The 20625-nt window shown below is 31.3% G+C and overlaps 5 protein-coding genes across 12 annotated transcripts in view; 3 read left to right on the top strand and 2 right to left on the bottom strand.

Annotated features, from left to right (window-relative positions):
- LOC139995781 (uncharacterized) overlaps positions 1 to 20625 on the top strand; it is a 112841-nt gene that overhangs the window by 6287 nt on the left and 85929 nt on the right. The window lies entirely within an intron of this gene.
- On the top strand, positions 426 to 5933 carry LOC139995797 (F-box/LRR-repeat protein 3). 3 transcript variants are annotated; one of them, XM_072019616.1, is made up of 6 exons: positions 426 to 1139; positions 3876 to 4065; positions 4215 to 4434; positions 4651 to 4896; positions 5142 to 5390; positions 5521 to 5933. In XM_072019616.1, the coding sequence occupies exons 2-5, from the start codon at positions 3876 to 3878 to the stop codon at positions 5311 to 5313; spliced, it is 828 nt and encodes a 275-aa protein (XP_071875717.1). In that variant the 5' UTR covers positions 426 to 1139; the 3' UTR covers positions 5314 to 5390; positions 5521 to 5933. The 3 variants fall into 3 exon arrangements, with proteins under 3 accessions (XP_071875717.1, XP_071875718.1, XP_071875719.1); XM_072019617.1 differs by having other exon boundaries at positions 808 to 1139; positions 5501 to 5933; XM_072019618.1 differs by lacking the exon at positions 426 to 1139 and adding an exon at positions 2491 to 3201.
- Positions 5717 to 10388, bottom strand: LOC139995792 (transmembrane protein 185A). Its single transcript, XM_072019612.1, has 6 exons — positions 10113 to 10388; positions 9183 to 9528; positions 8811 to 9110; positions 8608 to 8731; positions 8066 to 8293; positions 5717 to 7999 (listed from the first exon to the last, which is right to left on the bottom strand). Exons 1-5 carry the CDS (start codon positions 10148 to 10150, stop codon positions 8079 to 8081), a joined length of 1023 nt encoding a protein of 340 aa, XP_071875713.1. The 5' UTR covers positions 10151 to 10388; the 3' UTR covers positions 5717 to 7999; positions 8066 to 8078.
- On the top strand, positions 10928 to 12878 carry Rps3a (ribosomal protein S3A). Its single transcript, XM_072019620.1, has 5 exons — positions 10928 to 11086; positions 11537 to 11640; positions 11861 to 12183; positions 12435 to 12596; positions 12671 to 12878. The coding sequence occupies exons 1-5, from the start codon at positions 11025 to 11027 to the stop codon at positions 12821 to 12823; spliced, it is 804 nt and encodes a 267-aa protein (XP_071875721.1). The 5' UTR covers positions 10928 to 11024; the 3' UTR covers positions 12824 to 12878.
- On the bottom strand, positions 12957 to 20532 carry LOC139995782 (putative fatty acyl-CoA reductase CG5065). 6 transcript variants are annotated; one of them, XM_072019595.1, is made up of 9 exons: positions 20326 to 20532; positions 16851 to 17113; positions 14810 to 14973; positions 14589 to 14724; positions 14323 to 14522; positions 14087 to 14246; positions 13716 to 13906; positions 13342 to 13599; positions 12957 to 13272 (listed from the first exon to the last, which is right to left on the bottom strand). In XM_072019595.1, exons 2-9 carry the CDS (start codon positions 17064 to 17066, stop codon positions 13137 to 13139), a joined length of 1461 nt encoding a protein of 486 aa, XP_071875696.1. In that variant the 5' UTR covers positions 17067 to 17113; positions 20326 to 20532; the 3' UTR covers positions 12957 to 13136. The 6 variants fall into 6 exon arrangements, with proteins under 6 accessions (XP_071875696.1, XP_071875693.1, XP_071875694.1 ...); XM_072019592.1 differs by having other exon boundaries at positions 13994 to 14246; positions 20322 to 20529; XM_072019593.1 differs by having other exon boundaries at positions 13994 to 14246; positions 16851 to 17080; positions 20322 to 20529.

Genomic DNA, 20625 nt, shown 5'->3' with positions numbered 1-20625 from the left:
CGTTATTAACGATCGTAGCAGTGCCGCGTGAACTGAACCAGATCTTGATTCGTTGACTGGCTACCTTTTCCCACCAGAGTTCTTGAAACTGATCTTATGAAGTGAATCTTTAGTGTTATATATACTTACTACTTACATATGTATACGGTGGCACGCAAAAATTTTTGAATACTTAGTACAGATATCTTTTAGGAATATATTATACATGTTATATGAAACATTTTGAAATTTCCTCATTCTTCTTCATTAAATTTGAAATCAATTTGAAGTTACGATATATTTAAGATTAAAGAAAAAAAATTAATATACGATATGGACAGCCATTTGTGTTTAATGTACTGAATAATTGAATATTTAAATTCCTTTATGATCTTTGAATGTGATGTAGCTATTATATAGGTTTTCAGATTCTGAAAATTTAAGATCAATCTGAAAATGTATATAGAAGTTACTAGATATTTATTCCATACATACACTTCACAAAGATGTCCAGAATATTTGAACAGTTAATTATTGATTATATTACTAAGCTACAATATTTAATGAGACCATTTTTTACGCTAACTACATATATTTAAGATCACAATTCATGCTATATATTCGTTTTTTACTGAATGTATTTTTATAATAAATGACTATTTCATCAGAATGTTAATGAAATTTCAAAACGTTTTTATATAATATGTATAATATTCATATTCATAAAATGTTTCTATATCAGTGACAGGTATTTGTATTTCATTTGTACTCAATGGAGAAAAGAAATGATAGCTGTGATTTCATAGAAAAATATCTTTTCTGATATAGTTGGCCAGATGAACTAGATCCGTGGCCAGTTAGCGAAGCAGTGCTTGGTGTAATAAGCATTACTTGGAGAAATGAGTTCACTGTTCAGGTGTATGACGACAGTGTGTTAACAATACGCGTGCTGTTTCAGGTAACAGTTTAACTGACGGGCAACCGAATCGAATGCTAGCGGCGAGCCACTGCAAAAGTAAATGGGTTTCGCTTCCAAAGAACACGACTCTCCACCGCAAAGAGCTTTCGTTCCATCTGTCAGTTTGTGTCCCGCGATTCGCTCTCACTCGCAAATCACCGTTCTTAAGGAACGTAAAATTCAGTCACAACCGGGATAATAGGTAATGTTCTTTATATCTTTTTATATGTAAATATTCTTTTGCATTTTGATCTGTATAATTCGAATTTTCTAGAACACTGAATGATTGGTTGGTGTATGCATAATATGAAAAATTGTAAATTTAAGCTTAGGTTTGAGCCTCCTTTTTGTATATCATGCCAAAGATGGACAATTTATTATTGATATTAGATACATTGAATGCTTTGGAATAATACTCTTTAAATGGTACAACGTTACAGTTACGTTGAATGAAACGGTAAACTGTTTAATAGATTCGTGTAGAAGCGTTTGTCATGTAATGTCTGGATAAAATATGACGAATTTAACGAAGCTTGACTTTCACCGCTGTTAATTTTATTTGCCGTTCTAGCCATGTTCTTCTATTTTATAACTGAGTTTGTAAAGAGTTAGCTAAATTTATTCTGCATTTTCTAAGATTTGTACGTACCTATATTTTAAATGTTTTTAAAAATATAATATAATATATAAATCTAGTATATCAAATAAAATGTATAAATTGTAAAAATTATAGAAAAAATTGCTTATTTTCTTACTAGATACTAACGAAAGAAATGTAATCATTTTGACAGGAATAAAGAATGAAGTGTTTAAACAAGTATTTGATAAGTAAAGGCAATCGAGTAGGTATCGAACGATGTTTAATTAGTTAGTCATTTATATCAGTTTCCTTTCTCTTCGTGATACACGTGAGTCGCAAAGGAAAACACGTGCATGGTCTACTGGGAACCGGCAACAGTCTCTGCAAGTCCATGACCTCCTTTTACGGATTACAAACGTTTTATTAAACCCGTAAAATATTTAATATTTGAGGACGAATGTGCATCAATGCAATTATTATGTAATATTTATTTCGTTTGATTAATATTCGTCTTATTTCTTTTTATTGTTTTTCCCATCCAGTTACAATCTTTTTTATATATTTTATTTTTGATAATGTAAATTCTTTGTTCCTTTTTTTCATTCTTGACTGTCAAATGTCACACAGAATCTATCGAATTCCGCGTCATTTCTGTTACGTGTAAAGAAACAAAGAATTCTCCACAAATTCACTGAAATGTGATATTATTACTAAGTAAATCGTTATTTCTATTTATTTCTAGAGAAGATTCTGCTGGAACGATAAAAGATCCTCGTGGACCCGAGATTTAGGATTCTTAAAGAAAGAATTAGAATACTTTAGAAAACTGAAGATTTTGAATTCTCAAAGAAAGAAGGATTAGTACTCTTTAGAACACTGAAGATTTAGAATTTGATATGCGTATACTTAATACAAAATTTCTTGCTGTCCTGTCAGATTCTATTACAAACATACGCTACGTCGTGCTACTTTGAAAAAAGAAAAAGAGTAACGAAGAGTTAATTAACTTGACTAGCAATATCATTTATCAAACTGGAGATCCTCCTTATACGGGCAATGCACGTGATCCGCAAACGCTAGCACGTGAATAGCAATATAGCTAGAGGTTAAGGAACATTTAAAACATTTTACTTAGTCCATGACCGCTTTCTATAGCTGTGTAGCTATCCTTTTACCTAGGTATGCGTCTCAAAGTATACACAGACTCCTTATAAAGTTACCTGCGGAACCTAGTGCAACGACGGATACCTAGCACGTGCATGTCCTAGTCACAAGCCTCTCCGTGGTCCCAATTCGATCAATGTTTTCTCTTGCACAACGATTGTAACAGCCTTTCCAATCGTCCTTTCGCTTTTTCTCACCGCCTCTTGCGGTGGAGGCCGTACGAACTAGCTCTCTTCAACTATGAGTCGAAGGTATTGCATTCCTCGGCGTAACAACTTCGTCTGTTCCACGAGTTCCTGAAGAGTCATAGTAGCGTGGAGCCTATCGAGGCTGCCTGCACGCTAATCGGATATCCATTGAAAATTTTGGGCGGTTTATGGTTTCTGTGGCTGGTATAAGATTAATTATTTCAATTGTATTGATGGTATAAAGAAAGTGTTCAAGTTGTGGAATTTTTTGGAGACTTCCTTTGGAGTATATTTTTTTTAAGGAACAATTAAGGATTGTTATACCGGCGAAAGTAAGATCTTGGGAAGAACTAATGGGATGGAAGTAAATATAGTCTGTAATATAAGATTGTGAACATTATACCTCTGTGAAAATTAATTCTTTTTATAAAAAGCTTTATAATATCATAGATTGATGGTACATATAAAAATGTGATACACTTTTACTTAATAGTGGGCTCAACCCTGTACGTTATTATCATACAAATGTCGCAACTGGAATGATATAGTGTTCACTGGTGATGAAGATGGAACCATCTATGAAATAAAAGTGTATTATTTTTATAAATATATATTGCACCCATTTAATCATGCGTTATAGATTGTAAGTCTTTGGGAAAGGACTAACGATGGATTGATTTACGTATGTTTCAATGGTATAGTTTGATTAGGATGTTGAAGTTGAACGTATTACGGAAATTATTGATAATTATGATAATTTTTGATAAACATATATGAAATTTAATGGTGAAATGAGTAGGAACGAAGTGCGCTTATCATTGTGTCATTTGATTGATTAAGAATACTAAATCAATTCAGCGGTGAAGAAGTACCATTTTAAATCTTTGCCACAAGTCCTGACTAGATTTCTGTATTCCAAAAGAAACTGTTATTTGTAGTTTAAAGAGACATTATTAAATTTTTTAAGTTAATTAATTAGTTTTTCTGTTGGAATGTTTGCTGATAGATGCTGGCACTAATGAGCACTGCAAAGCCTGATTTCTTAGACATCGACAATGATAAGTTCAAATCCATCATGAAAATATCAAACAAAGACTCGATCGAACAAAAGAAGGATCGTTCCGGAAGCGATGAGGACTCTTCGAAAACTTTGCAACTTCTACGAATTAAGGGATTTCCTCGATTGTTACCCGAAGGTTTAACTCACTTTCATTCTACAAGAAATAATCCAATGTTTTTTAAATTTCATCTTGAAAAAATTCAGCTCATTCGATGTTAATAATAACGTTAATAACGATTATAAGAAGTATGATAAAAACAATATGATATCAACAAATTTTTGCAGGGATTAAGGCGTTGGTCAATTATTGTCGATACCTGCAAGAGTTGTCACTGTCCTATTCATTGCTTAGCGACGAGTTACTATTAGCTTTGAGTTCTGAAAAACAGGTGCAATTGGAAACCCTACGATTGGAAGTGCATCCAGAGACAAAACCACTTCCGCGAGTCAGCGATAAAGCTTGGTTTACTTTTTCCAGTCATTTGCCCAACATAAATCTTATACTGTGAGTGCACGTTATATATTTACTTGTACCGTAAACGTTAGTTCTTATCTTAATCCTTCAGAGCATCGTAACAGAGCTACAATATTTAAACAGATTAAAATGGGGTACATTATTTCACGATATAAAATATTCTTGTATAAAAGGAATATCTAAATTCTATCAGGTGCACTGCGGTATATTTATATTATGTAAAATGTGAAATTCACTCTAAATTAGATTGTCCTATATGACGAGCGAAGACGATCAGAGTCCATTATTTGCACCGTACGTTCCTATAACGCACCTATACTTTGGGGAAGCACCGTCGGAAGCAACTGTGTTACGTATTGGCTACCAGTGTCCCCGGTTGATTGAGCTAGTAATTGCAGCTTATGGACCCGGTTTACTCGATCACGTATTACTCTCTGTCGCTCAAAGATGTCCACGCCTAAGCGCCGTGGGTTTGGGTGATTGTGAAATCACGTACGTAACACACTAATTAAATTTGTCTATACAATAAGAAAATGCTTAAACGTAACGATTAGAAATAACAAATTTTATGTTGCCTCAACATTTTTTCAATTTTCCAATATTTCTAGCTGTTACATTATATTTTTAAACCTTATATTATTTACTTCTGTATTATTATGCTGTAGTTTCTTTTTAGTCAATCCTAATTAAAATAAAATAATTAAACGACGATGATCTGTTTTCCTTAACATGTTTAGTTGCTCAGGATTGTTGGAATTTGTTACGCTCTGTGCAAAACGTTTGCGAATACTGTACGTTTGGGAAACGTCATTAATAGAGGATTCTGAACTTGACGTCGCAAAAGTATCAAAGAATGTCTCATTGCTCCTTGGTCGTACTTGGGTACCTGAATATATACCATTATGTTGAGACTTAATGACCGATGCAATTTATTACGATGCAAATACACTTATTGGCCGACAATAGTTTGCACATGTACCAAAAATGTGAGTAGATGATAAACGGGACATTATGGATATGTGTCCATAATCGTCGTCCATTTCTTACATTAAAAAAAAAACAAATTATGTAAAAAATCATATAATTTGTAGCATAGACATTATATGCATATTATAGGTTTCCAATAATCTTAGGATTGATGTTCACAAAAATGCCTTTCCGAAGACCACAATGTTAATGATTGAGATAAAAAGATGTCCACGCTTTTTGACACATGAACGATCCAACACGTTACCGATTGATCACATGCGATTCATACATACAAAAAACAATACCGAAAAAAATCTCGTATTGTAAAAATTGCTCGTGTCTGTTAATACCAAAAATATAAACTTTATTAGATTATAATGGTATCTCTTGCGTGTAGTGTATATAAAATAAAATAATACCACTACATATTTAGCAATCGTCGCGCATGATAGATATGTATAATACATAATAATTAATATAGTCTATAATGTTATTGTAATACAACAGAGTATGTACATTATTTCTACATTATAACACAATAAATCATTGGGTATACGATATCTCAAAATTTTGATTGGGTATACGATCAGGTAGTTACGATATCTAATAACGTTAACAATTAATATCCTTAATATTTACTGGTTTTTCAATTATTTTGTTTCATCTTCTTTTTTTTTTACATTTTACTTATGCTACTTTAAAGATGCGAGGCGCTCAGTCTTGTATTCCAGCCGATATATCCAATCTCTCGTCTCATTAAGGCCGATTAAAATCTTAACGTTTCGAACAATTTGCAAATTTTAGCTAAGTTTATGATAAATTATATTTTAATTGTAAATAAGAAACTGCATCGCTTTTTATATCGTAATAACTCTTATATTATAATACATAACACGTAGATCGTGTCGAACAAATATTATACTTTTATGTACATCATAATATTTTCAGTTTTCAATGAAATAAATAGCAATTTAAAAAGGAAGGTGATAGAATTTAAATTATTCAATATGTACCACCAACATGCTATATATTTGTAACATCATCGATTATAAAACGTATTTATTACTCATTAGCATCTGTTAAGCAACTGATAATAGTAATCGTACTCAAAATTAATTTAACATTTAGAGTAACAGAGCCCTTTGAAGACGCTTATATTACATATTAAAATGGTTACCTCTCTGATAATATTAATATAAATATTTTTATGAGAAATATTGCGAACCTTTTAGGAACATGTAGAAAAATTATTCTAATATAAATGTATGACTTTTGTTTTTTGTTCTATATATTATCAACATACTCGTTACAGATGTATGTTTAAAATTTGTTATTAAAATGAAAATTATTCGAAAAAGGGCTCGTAAATATAATAAAACGTTTCCAAGAGAATAAAAATAAAATGTAATTAATTTTATTACTTTTTCGTGTAGTCAACAATTTTTGTTCATTAATTGTGACAATCTCTTGAAATTTACTAGACGAATAATACAACCATGTCTTATTCATAATACAAATTTTGAATATTAAATAATGTAAGATAAAAACGGTAATCTTTAAAAGAAAATGTAAAACATAATGCAAAATCGTAATTATTTATATCGCTCATAGCTTTACTCGTTTTTACTTTTTACTATTTATGTTATCTTTATATATACGTATATATACATACAAATTTTTTTTACAAATAATTCAATGTTGACAAATTTTATGTTAACTAAAAGTCAGACAGTTACGCATTAATCAAAACTTAGCTATATACATAATAAACTTCCTGGACATGACCTGTACAGTGCTAAAAATTCCTAAAACTTGGAGTATTATTTACATGAAAGATTTTCCTTGGTAACAAGCTTCAAATGTACATTTATGACACTCTGCAGGAAAATCTATTTAAAATATAATATATTACAAATTAAGCTTAGCCCTGTACAGATCACGATACACCGAGGTTTAGTTTCAATTTTAAACACAGTTCACAGTTGCATATAAAACATATCTAAGATATTTTTAATTTTTTTAGCACCAGCTTAGGCATATTCACCATTATTTTATACCTACTACTTTTGGCAAAGTAATAATAATGCTACCGTTACGTAAAGTTTACGAATAACAGGCTTAATAAAATAGGTCGGCAATTATCCTATACCATTATAAAGGAGTAATCAAACAAATGGACGGGTTGGTTGCTTATTCTACGCATAATTTAAATGTTTGGATAGACATAAAATTGATGCAGCTTTAAGAGACAATGATTTTGAGCACTGCGACTGCTAAATTTGCTCTAGGGGCATTTTATGTAGATGCATCCAATATTGAACTTTCGCGTGATCTTTAGGTAGATCGTTTTAAAAAACCTTTCAAGATCTTTTCTACCAAATCTTTACAATGATCATGTAAGGCTTAAACCCCATGAATAAAATGGGTAATATAATTATGATTGCCTTAGCGCACAATATGTTTAACAATAACAAGACTTTCGTATCGTACCGAAAATAACAATTTCCCCCCACTTTTTTTCTATAATTCTTTTATTATTTACGCACCTATCCGTCACTTGGTAAGATATCGCATCTGGTATGAACCAGTCATATCGATAAAAATATTTCATATATCCGAATATATCCTGTAACATAAAATATTTCTTTTAAATTGACATTAATTATCTATATTTATGTATATTCATGCATACCCAAACAATATAATCAATCCGGCATATCGATAGGAATTATAGGTACGACGGGTTTCATTAGGTCGATTTTTTTAACGTATTTTTCATTCTTTTCTGATACCATTGGTTGGTCTGATGGTGGTTGATCCTGCTCACTTCGTGGTTGGTAAGAAATATTACCATATTCTTGGAGCAGTGGACATAGTCCCAGTAGAAAATGACAAAAATCTTTCCTAACACCAAACCACCCTAGAATAAGTAACAACTTTTTCTGAACACTTCGTGGACCGTATTATTTGTATTATTCAAGCATGTAATGTAAAAACACATTAATAACATTTTGTTTATAGCATCCATTGCTTTTTTACTGTTTTATTTAACAGTAGTTAATATTTTTATAGGATATCATATGAAATACGTAAGACGCGAATTCGCCTCTTCAGTCCCCAACTATTGGAGAATGAAAGACGCGAATTTGGTCCCTGAAGTGTTAATAGTAGTAATTTTATCATTTCATGATATTTAATTTTATATGAAATCTATATTAGATATTGTTGTCTTACATATGTTTCCTCCTTTTGCCTCAAATGACATAAAAATAAGTGTTACGTGAGATATTAAAAGTGGCATTACTACTGTTGTATAATTCAGTGAAATATCTCCATCTAATTTATTTGCTAATAGTACCTAGAACGAATAAAATCATAGTATTAATGAAATTCACTAAAAAGAAAATTAATTAAAAGAAAATTATTATAATTCTTACTTGGAACACTAGGACTGGAACCACAAGAGATGTATATGCCAATGCTGAGTACAAAGATGTTCGCCTTTGTCTGGCATTAATCTGTGGAGTTCTTAATAAAACAGCAGCAAACACTATTGCATATAGTACTGCAACTAAAGATAATGATAACAGTGCCCAAAGGGGAGCAAACACTACTTCCCAGCTCCATGTAATTATACCATCCAGTTTTAATGCTAAGAAAATAAACTGCAGAATATTTACTGCACAAAATAATTCAAAATCAAATAATCGATCGTGCTTTGCAGCCCATATACACACCTAAAAATATAAGAACATTTTCTGTAGAATCAATCCACATACCTTCCAGGTATACAATTAAAAATTACTTACAACTATTGATACAGCAGAGATGAAGATAAGTGGTATAAATACAAGCATCCAAAGGTGTCTTTCAGATTCTAATTTATCACATACTAACAATTCAAACATTAACAGAATCAAATGTAATGCCAATGTAATCAACATTGCTTTATAATGTATATAAGCATCTCCTTCCAATCTCGCATGTGGATGCTTCCACCAAACATAACTTCCAACAGTAGCACCCAAAATTACCATGCTTTTCCAGAACCATATTGGAGTAAATACAGTCCAATAACTCCATTCTATGAAACCATCCAAACGAAGTGCAAATAAGATTGTAAATATCATCAAACAGCAGTGTACCAAAAATTTACTAAAATATAAATTAGAAATGATTAGTATATTTTGTTGCATATACTTTCATAAACATTTTTAATATTGCATATAGGATATGTTACAGAGTTTTATAAAAAGTTATTATCAATTATATTTATTATTTTAAATAATAATTTCCAATGATTACAAAATATATACCATAAATGGATAAAATATTGAAATTGTATTACTTTCGATAATTTCCGACAAAGATCAACAATCTTCCAACAATGATAAAATGTGCTGAATGAAGTACCAGTTATTTGTTTAAAATAACCATCTGACCCAGATAATATGTGTATCTTAGACTAAAATTAAAAATATTAATAGACCCTTGATGCAAATTATCAAAAGTTACGTAAGTTCACAAATGAAATCATATAGTTTTGCGAAGAATATCAAATCAGAAATTAAACAATATAAATCTTTAAGTGCATGAAATAACACTCGATGTTTTAAACTATTTTAAATGTTCCAGTAAATATAAAATACCATTATATTACGCGAATTTATTATTAATTTGGAAATAGCATATAAATTTTAAAAAATTTAAAAAAAGAATCCGCGTGCAATAATTTTTACCTTGGATTGAAATCCTGAAACAATGTGTGGAGATTCATGATTATCAGAACGATTTTATAGGCCAACTACTTGATACAAGTCTTTGTAATGACCACTGCGTGCACATATATTCCGCTAAAAATCGTCTCATTTACCGAGGAAATTTATCGCGAAAAAAGACGAACGCTGAACATTGCATTTGCGTTCGATCAAAAAAAAAAAAAAATAAATCCCACAATCTTATATGCGGAAATTCGAATTGTACTGAAATTAGCCAAAAGCCAACAGCTGTCGACATTCGATATCTTAAGTAAAACTCAAACTTTAGCAGGAAACTTCGTACTTGTATGCACAAACTGCAATTATGCATTTATAATCTCTAATAGTCAATATATCTAATTGTATTTAATATTCTTTACAGTTTAAAATAAGATTTCTTAAAATAAATCATAAATTATAGAAATAGCAATTTATTTTTAAATTAATCCACATTAAGCTTACAACATATAAATAAACTTATATTATAATTTAAGCTTGTAAATACAGGATTATTTTCTTTAGAGTAAGATATATCTTTTATTCAATTTTATTGTTGCTACGTACATATACCTTTGTATATCCAAGTTTAGTATAATAATATATTAAAGTTGATGTTTAAGTAACAGTATTGGAAAATTCTTATTTATATTTATTTTTAATACCCATTTATTAATATTAAGGATTTATTTATTATAAATATATATATAATTAGGAATTTAATTTTTAAATGATTTTATATGATCACAAGTAAAATAGTATTTAAAAAGTTTAATTCAAAATAGAAGCGAACTGGTTCAACCAATCAGTGTTCGTGTATACGCCGATAACTTATAGATAGCTCTGCCAGTTTCCGTCATAACGTAAACGTGGTTCTTTTCGTGTATAACGTTAGTCATGGCGGTTGGTAAAAACAAGGGGCTCTCGAAAGGAGGTAAAAAGGGTGTTAAAAAGAAGATGTAAGTAAATTATAATATTTCCTCGATGTATTTTAAATATCTCTTATGTAAAAAATGTAATTTTCCGTCTGATATCGCTAAAGATGTTTGATATTGAAATAGATTCTCTACACGTAACAGTCAAATGTATGCGTATATTCCATGTTTAATATTACGATTTTGTCAATATTCGTTCATATAAAAGATAATCTTGAAAAGTTGTATATTTTATCTAAGTGTAATTTTTAATTGTATAATTGAAAATTTAACTCCTTTGACTTCTTTTCATTGACTTCTTTTTAAATAATGTTATGTCAATAGAAATTTATTAAATTTGATGCTTTCAATGAATTCAACAAATTAAATTTTGAGTTAAAGTTTACAAGTACCACAGAATTATTAAATTATAAGAAATTATTATATCTAATCTAGAAGTTCAACCATCCTAACCTAACTCTTCTTTTCTCACAGTGTTGATCCCTTCACCCGTAAAGATTGGTACGATGTTAAGGCACCATCTATGTTTACAAATCGTCATGTTGGCAAAACGTTGGTCAACAGAACACAAGGAACAAGTAATATATTTTGTGTGAACAAAAATTTTGCAACTCCAGCTCCATAGAAGTTTTATTAATACTTTATATGGCGTTTTATGTTGCATAAAGAAAAGCAGACACTTACCATAATATTATTCCAATAATAATATTAAAATTAGTTACTGCCACAAATTTATTTAAAAAATATTGTACAGTATATAATGTTTTGTTTACTAATATTATCTTTATTGTTTTGCAGAGATTGCCTCTGAAGGTTTGAAATACAGAGTATTTGAAGTTTCTCTGGCCGATTTGCAAAATGACGGAGATGCCGAAAGATCTTTCCGTAAATTTAGGTTGATTGCTGAAGATGTTCAGCATCGTAATGTGTTAACTAATTTCCACGGGATGGACTTAACTACAGATAAATTGAGGTCCATGGTTAAGAAATGGCAAACCTTGATAGAGGCTAATGTTGATGTGAAAACCACTGATGGGTATCTTCTCAGAGTTTTCTGTATTGGTTTCACTAACAAAGATCAACTGAGCACCAGGAAAACGTGTTATGCTCAACATGCACAAGTTAGTATTTATACAGAATAAACTTATTATGTTCTATCTGCAATATTTGCAACTTAAAGTGCATAAAAGTGGTATATACACTTTTGTGTTTTACAAAGTTGCATACAATAATATGCACTCACTTACCACATTACTTTTGGATTAGAGAGTAGTGATATTGATGTTGCAACATTTTTATTTAATATATATAGATTATGAAGTTATTACTCATGCATAAGGTTACTTATATATACGTGTATTTTTATGTTTAGGTTAAGAAAATTAGACAGAAGATGGTAGACACGATTACAAATGATGTTACAAAGAGCGATTTAAAGGGTGTGGTTAGTAAGCTCTTACCAGATGCTACTGCCAAGGATATTGAAAAAGCTTCACAAGGAATTTATCCACTACACGATGTCTATATCCGCAAGGTATATAAACAATTCTTGTAAGCTTAACATTTTGAATAGATTTAAATATAAACGAGAAATTTATCACACTACAGGTTAAAGTATTAAAGAAGCCACGTTTCGAATTGAGCAAACTCCTGGAACTCCATGGTGATGGTGCTGGTAGCAAAAGTGAAGAAGTGGGTGAAAGTGGCTCAAAGGTTGACAGACCAGAAGGCTATGAACCACCTGTACAGGAATCTGTTTAAGGGAGTAATTCTCTTTCAATATTTGATATAAATAAAAATCACTTTCCAGTGAGAATATCATTCTTTATTTAATTCTTTTTATTTACCTATGTAATGCTTTGGAAAAGAGCATATGAAATGATTCAATGAAATATTACTTTATTTGCAAACATTTATTCAAAAAATAATTGTATAATACAATGTCTTTTATGAACTATTTTAATTAATTCAAAAAAAAGGTTTGGAACAGTAAACAAAAAAAGGGAATTTCTAGTTTATTTGGTTGTAGAAAAAATGTTAATTGCTAAAAGTATTAGAAACTAAAGGTCAGTAATTAGTGCGACAGAGTTCGAGTAACAAATAACCAACTCCCTATTAACAGTGCTCTGAAACTTTCACTCCAGGATGCTACCATATAGATTAGTAACACGAAGAAAAGTATCTTCGCAATCACGTCAACCCAATACATGCTGCAACAGAAATATAAAAATTTATTAAAATTGATAGGATCTGAGAATCATTTCGTAAATTAATCTTACATCCTCAAGTGCCTTCGAGCAGCTGGCAAAGTTTCTGGTGGTTCATTTAGAATGTAAATTCTTGCTGCTCGTATACATGTCTCGAAATATGCGTCTATATCCATGTCTTTCCCATGTAGCTGATATTTCTTATATTCCACAGGATTAAGTTTATTCCTTAGTTCGAATATATTCGAATTGTCGAAGTCCCATTGGTTGTTGGCGTAATACTCGAATACTTCGAAACCTTTTTGTATTCGGCGTTGTACACGACACATACTGTTTATAGTAAGAGTTTTATGTCCTTTAATGTGGTCAAAGTGTTTTGATTTGCAAATAATTTAACATCTGTAGTTCAATAATTGCAATATTTAGATGTACTTAGGTATACTTACATTGGTTTATAGCCTGCAAGAAAAATAAGTCCGTCTATGAGGTATGCGGGTATCATATGAAAGAGTAGAACACATATATTGTGCATGAGTCTTGATTTTTTCATACTGCCACCTGGGTACCAAACAACACCATTCAAAGGTACCTTTTCTGTTATTTTTCGACCTCTGGCAATAATCTCTGCCCATGATACCTAAAATTTCCATGTTGAAACAAACTGAGTTATTAGCTACATGTATAAATCATTATTCAAAATTACTTTTATTAAAAGATAATACACCTTAAATTCACTGCTACTTGTAAGATTATAAACTCTCTTTTCATGGTCCTTGCAATATATAAAATTCCAAGAACTGGCAAGAATTGCATTTACCGCAATATCAACAGGAAGATAATCTGCGTAACTACTATCATTACAATACATTGTTCGAATAACACCTTTACCAGCACCAATTAAAAGTCCTGTCGGACCATTGATATTGTCTGTCCATCCTGGCACTGGTTCTTTCCATATAGGTATAACTATACTTGGTCTAGGGGGGGGGGGGTAAAATAATCTTCCATGATTAAAAATACTTTATACTCTGCAAAAATTATTTTTATCTATACCTTAATATAATTGCTGGAATATGTGGCATTGCTTCTTCAACCAAGCTTTCGGACAAAGCTTTGGTAAAGGCATACGTATTGGGAAGGTGTCCTAAAATTTTATCTGTCATAGCTTCAACTACATCATCATCCATCCATTCAACACATTTGATTATTTTATGAGGATCTGCAGGTGGTGGATATGGTTTCTCTCTTAAAATCTAGAAGAAAATTATATATTACTCCAAGTACATATTACCATAAATAAGTATAATATGTTATAGTACCTTTTCTTCAAGATGACAATATGCTGTACTGATATGAGCAAACAGTTTCAGATGTTTCATCTCCTTGGCTAATTCCAACATTTGCTTTGTACCACGTGTGTTCAATAATACTGCTTTCTTCAGCAATTCATCAAATCTGTAACAGTTCAATGATTAAATCGAATATTATTTTCAAGTTATTTACACATAATCCAAATATACTTCATTTTGCACCACGTTACCGTACTGTGGCAGCTGCATGGTACACGATATTTATCTTTTCACAAAGCATCTTTCTATCTTCTGAGGAAATTCCAAGCCCAGGTAACGATACATCTCCACTTACAACAGTTACTGATTTTTTAAGTATCTCCGCACCTCTTTGTCTCTTCACTTTCTCAAAAAGCTAAAATAAATGATTTCTAAATCAGAGTGGAATTACATTTGTATGAATTATTTTGCTCAATTTATGAGACTGACATCTTAAAATTTAAAGCTTAAAATATCAATGGATTCATTTTGGATCCTTGGATTCTTGGGTCCTATTTTACTTTGTTCTACTTATTAGTAAAAAATTAATTCAACATTCGTCAGAAAATTTTTTACAAATTCGAATACTATTGTTTACCAAATACTATAATATATATATTATTATTATTATTGAATACTGTTCATTACATATGCTTCTATTATAAAAATTTCGTCTGTAACCAGTTTCTCACTAACTGGTATATGTAATTCACAACTAAATTCTTTAGCCTGTGTTGAGTACGTGTATATGAATGTTAGAAAGGGGTCCAGAGGCCAGTTGCAGGAAAAATATGATATAATACACCAGTACAAGAATAATAAGAACTTTCACCGGACATGAGACTTAATGATAATGGTAATAATGTTTGCCATCCTCTTCTCTGTTATAGGGCCTTGACTTAATTTCTCGGATTTTTATCTCGTAACAAAACCCACCGCCTTACTTTTACTTACATGTGGTGAATTTCATTATTGGTAACCAAATCCACGAAAATTTCAACGATTCACGTTACAGTCATTATCAACGTAATTTCGAAATATGTTCCACTCCGCAGGAAATGAAGATGACTCGACGGATGACGAGTAATTTCTCTTTTTTATTTTCTTTCAAACATGACATTATAAGTTACACACAAAATATTTCACTGACTATTACACACGTTCTTTTATTTCTATGTTATTTACAACTATGCCATAATACGTGATCGATTGACTCTTGGTAATTCATATAAGTGAAAGAAGAAATCTTTCTTTCTCGTGAAGAAAAATTCACGATGTAATAATAATTTCAGGAATGATGGCTGTAATTTCATTCGAAGAATATGTGAAGAACACGATTCGTTGCGCAATATCAATCATCTTGCATCTGTACAGATCAGATTCTTTCTCGTGGCCTTTTCACTGGTGTATAATTTTCGTCTGCAGTCTACTACGTGACATTGTTTCGTCATCGTATTGAAGAAAGGTCATTGTTTAAGAAATATTTTCTTATTTGACAAAAGTAAATGCATAGGGTATTTTATAATGCCTTGGAATTTTATTATTTGTTGAAACTTTAGATATTTCTACACAATCGTGTCTAAAAAAATTGTCTTCCTTTTCCAGCAGTGAAAACAACTTTTTTAATGAAATTGCACACATCTAAGTCTATCTTTATCGCATAGGCGATACGTAACACTTAACTAATTAAATTTTCTCTACGTGTTTGTGTTTGAAATATAAATTAAAAACAGTAAAATGTATATTCCTAACGCAACAATTGTAACAGTTTCTGAGGAAACTGGGATGGAAATGAGTTTCTATGCAATTTTAGCAAGACTTGCATTTGTAGATTTTTTAAATATCTTTTGAAGAGTATGGCAACAGTGGACTAAATATCTCTAGCCAGAAAATTAGGTTAGGAAGAATTCTCTTACGTAGAAAACGGGTTACGAGAAACCTGTTTACATATACACATGTGGCTTAATTGCTTGTTCTTCGTACTTATGCAATATCGTCTGCATCGTTTAAATACATTTCGATCTAAAATATTTGTTGAATGTCAATCTAGAATTCTATATGTTCGGTGGTATTGACTCTGTTTGAAAACATAGATTTCGATATAGAATGCTCGTACGACAATGTCGATTTTAAACACTATATTTTCGTTGGTATTTATTCCATTAAAAAATTTAATTAATCAACTCAAATTAAGAATTCACGATCCACGACCACTAGTTAATTATATTTTACGCGACGAAAGAGATATCTTACCGGTGAATTGAAGATTTCCTCCAAACGATGTTTTGGATCTTTTTCCTTCTTCGTTCTGATCAACATGTAAATTTGTTTCGTGTTTTGCACACATCTGAGTAATTTTTCGATGACGACTTTCCCAAGAAAACCAGTCCCACCAGTGATTAGGATGTTCTGTCCTTCGAATGTTTCCGCTATTCTATCGGGGATGTCCTCCGTTTTTGATTCTGCCATCGTCTTGTATCTAACTAAAGTTTTCAATTTTGGCACACTTTTATTCGCTATATGCAGAAAGAAAGGGAGAGACAAAATTATTAAATTTCGTTTGCAAGGAAATTCCTATTTTATGACAAGAAATCTGGTATCGTCCAGTCTTGCAAAATTATGGCGATATTTTGTTTGCTAAAAGCTCGTTTAAACAAAAAGGGAAAAATAACAAGTCATGAGTAGAAGACAATTTCCATGTCAGATTTATGTCAAGAAGTTGCAGAGTTGTCGCATATATATATGCAAAAAGCGGTGACACAGATAGTGTACCGGAAAAAAGAGTTATATCATTGGAACGAAAATTGTAGCGTAAATTATATATCACACGAAAGAAGCGGAGAAGGCGTGCTACGGCTGTCAAAATGTGTGCTAGGTGTAGTAAGTTGTCACAACAACGTGTATTTTCCTGTCATTTTCCTATTTGTTCCCAAACTAGTATATTCGTATTCAATTTAATTTTTCAATAAAGCAGTATTTCGAAGGATACAGAGAAAGGGAAGTAATAGCCCCAATTTTGTTTTGTAATTTCACGTTCCATTCTTTTGCAGTTATTGTTTTGTTTTTTGTTTAATTAGAAAATAGTAATCGAGATTTACGCTGTTTGTTAAAGTATTAATTACAATATTTGGAAAAACATCGCAAACAAATCTGCGTGTTTGTAGCGCACCTAGATTCGTCCTTGAAAATTACAGTAATATATCTTAACTTCGTACATAACAACTCAGTTATGTGACTGCTTCCGTGAAACAAATGACAAAAAATGTCAGATAGTTTGCATACGATCATCGAATGAGGATGTCAAGACAATGAGTATCGAATAATTAGAGTAAATTACAGAAACACAGATTGACTTACGAGACAATCATAGCGGAGAGTGTTCATGATGAGACTAGGCAAATGATACGTTTTTTTAGGTTAATGTACATGTAATCCGATTTTTATATAAAAGAGCACACGGTTGCATTTATTCGAACGTTCTGTTCACGGTGCATCTTTGTATTATTATACGCTTTTGTAGTTTAAAAATATAAAATATAATCGGGTGATTTTCCGCAAAAGAAAATATCCACAAGACAAAATCGAATAAATTACGTTGAAAGTTTTGCTTCTATCCTTTCAATGTTATGTACATTTGCTTAGCTATTATAACACTCAGGTTAATGTTTAAAGCAATGAGTATAACAGATCTTCTCAAAATAAACCTAGTATAAAAGAAAGAAAATTATGATTGCAGAATCTTTGGAAGACGATGTTGTAATAACTTTACGACGATGCTGAGACGCAACAACGTGTTGACAAAGAAACTGAGACGTATGAAGTTTGATTACTTTAGAAAAAAGAACCTTGGCAATAAGAGGAATGGTAAACGTATCGCCTTTCTCTGTTGAGAATTCTTTTCTTCTTTCTTGCTCTGTTAGGAATATCAGCTTCTGTTTCGTTGCTCTTCGCAAAACGTTTTTTAATGGAAGGTCCAAAAATTTCTATTTCTCAGTCTTCAAAACGACATTGATCGTTACATAATCGACAAAATAGCATCGATCAGAAAGTAGGTAAAAACTCGCGTCATTTGAATTTTCTGTTACCGTGAGGTGTATCGTCATATAATGTGTATCAAAATATAAATTCCTAAATCTTTCCACTGATATATCATTCCTATTCATAGCTTCACGCACCTTTCAAATTCTCATACCTTTCTTGGATACTAGACATTCCGTGTTAATTATAGAAAATTAATATTTGTTATTTGTTAACGAGACTGCGGATTTTTATGCATCTATGGGAAATGTAAAATTGCAAAAATATGCAAAATGTCCCAAGTGTATAGTAATTGTTGGGTGAAATAAATTGCTACTTAGATTTCGTCTAATCAGGTTTATAAAAGTAGAAATGTACGTAAAAATCCGCAGTTCATTGATAATTGAAAAGATACTAATTTCATAGTTAGTCATTTTTCCAGCACTTAGCATTCGTCGTTTCATACTCGCTAATTAGTGTTTGGCGCTTAATAAGTACTTAACATTCAATATGCTCAGGTACTCGATGTTTGACACTCATTGCCAGGACTTAGGTAATATTTGATACTCAATACACGTTAGAGATTCTCAGTAATCTTTGCTCAACATATCCCACGATATATTGGATATTTACTCTGTGATACTTACAGGCACGAGACACTTCACATTGTGTACTTAATGTTCAACGTTCAACATTATGTATTTATGAAATATTCAACAGCCAAATCGATGTATGTACTTAACATTGATATCGAGTACTGCTGATAGTATTGATAATTACTTAATCATATTAAGATAAGTACTTAATACACAATATTAGGCAATGCAAAAAAAATGCATTAGTCTAAAAGTAACATTTCACATCAAAATTAACTTTAACGTTTCAACTACTACTTAATATACATGTATTTCCAGTAATTCCACATTTGGTATCTTGCTCTGTTCGGCGTTTAATACTGACAAGACTATTTAAGTATATAACATTTAACGCTAGATTAGAACCAAATATTCTGTATTTTAAATACATAATTTTTTATAGTCAGTGTACAGATCATAAATTTGTCGGTAACTTTAAAGTTCTACAATACACATATACGTTGAATTACTCTGTTCCACGTTATAAAATCTCGGTCACTATTACGTTCGAGTATTGCTTCACTTAGAAAGTTTGGCATTCGTTAGTTTTTTGCAGTTACGATTACATTTTTTTTTTTTAAATTTACATTATATGTCAGACATTGATCAATTAGATATCATATCAATTATATATCATCTTGTGTACCCATTTCTACTTACTCAACGTTCATTTTCAGAAAACAGAGATTTATTTCTAACACGAACTCGTCTTATTACGAAATACACCGTTACGCAAAAAGAATTAATTTTGAAAATATAAATGTAACTTGCCAATTTAAACGCCGGTATCATACTCGACTAATTCTTTGTGTAAATTATATAGAGCACCGTAATGTGTATAGGATATACGATAAGCGAAATCGAAGTTTCTTTACTTCGTTTTATCATTCGAAGGAATATCAAGATAATAAGACAAAACCTTTGCGTATAATAATAAATGTAACTCTTAAGAGTTATTCTGTAGCGACGACTCATCGTCAAAACATATTATGTGAGTGTATGATTCGAAAAGAACAAGCAAAGTAAAAAGGAAGAAAGAAGAAAGTCATTGGTTACAATGTCAAGCACTTACCTACAGAAATGTAAGAAAATTCGTCTTTATCCGAATCCTTTGTCGAATACGAGTGGCCACGAGTGAACAATTGGAGAACGGAACGAAACGAAACGAAACGAGACTTGAAGAGTGACCGGCTACAGTCGATAGGTGTTACCTGAACGGCGAGCTCGGTATAAACTGAGAAGGCATAACGTTGGCCCAATATTTCCTTGGACGATCATCGATGCAGCCCCACATTCAGTTTTCTTTGCCTCTCCCCACCTTTATTTACAAGAATAGCTCAATATTATCCAACTTTGAATCACGTAATTGTTCGTTC

Source organism: Bombus fervidus, chromosome 16, assembly GCF_041682495.2.
Source record: "Bombus fervidus isolate BK054 chromosome 16, iyBomFerv1, whole genome shotgun sequence".
Classification (NCBI taxonomy): Eukaryota; Metazoa; Arthropoda; class Insecta; order Hymenoptera; family Apidae; genus Bombus; species Bombus fervidus.
The sequence above is the reverse complement of the archived record's forward strand: the minus strand, read 5'-3'. Positions and strand labels throughout refer to the sequence as shown.

Coding starts and splice junctions, on each gene's coding strand:
- LOC139995782 (XM_072019592.1), bottom strand. CDS start 17,066: ATGGCAGAATCAAAAACGGAGGACATCCCCGATAGAATAGCGGAAACA. Junction 14,974..16,850: donor AGGAAATCTTCAATTCACCG/GTAAGATATCTC, acceptor CATTTATTTTAG/CTTTTTGAGAAAGTGAAGAG. Junction 13,907..13,993: donor CAAGTAGCAGTGAATTTAAG/GTGTATTATCTT, acceptor TGGAAATTTTAG/GTATCATGGGCAGAGATTAT.
- Rps3a (XM_072019620.1), top strand. CDS start 11,025: ATGGCGGTTGGTAAAAACAAGGGGCTCTCGAAAGGAGGTAAAAAGGGT. Junction 12,184..12,434: donor GTTATGCTCAACATGCACAA/GTTAGTATTTAT, acceptor TTTTATGTTTAG/GTTAAGAAAATTAGACAGAA. Junction 12,597..12,670: donor ACGATGTCTATATCCGCAAG/GTATATAAACAA, acceptor ATCACACTACAG/GTTAAAGTATTAAAGAAGCC.
- LOC139995792 (XM_072019612.1), bottom strand. CDS start 10,150: ATGAATCTCCACACATTGTTTCAGGATTTCAATCCAAG. Junction 9,529..10,112: donor TTTCAGGATTTCAATCCAAG/GTAAAAATTATT, acceptor TTTATATTTTAG/TAAATTTTTGGTACACTGCT. Junction 8,732..8,810: donor TTCCAGTCCTAGTGTTCCAA/GTAAGAATTATA, acceptor TATTCGTTCTAG/GTACTATTAGCAAATAAATT.
- LOC139995797 (XM_072019616.1), top strand. CDS start 3,876: ATGCTGGCACTAATGAGCACTGCAAAGCCTGATTTCTTAGACATCGAC. Junction 4,435..4,650: donor CCCAACATAAATCTTATACT/GTGAGTGCACGT, acceptor ACTCTAAATTAG/ATTGTCCTATATGACGAGCG. Junction 4,897..5,141: donor TTGGGTGATTGTGAAATCAC/GTACGTAACACA, acceptor TAACATGTTTAG/TTGCTCAGGATTGTTGGAAT.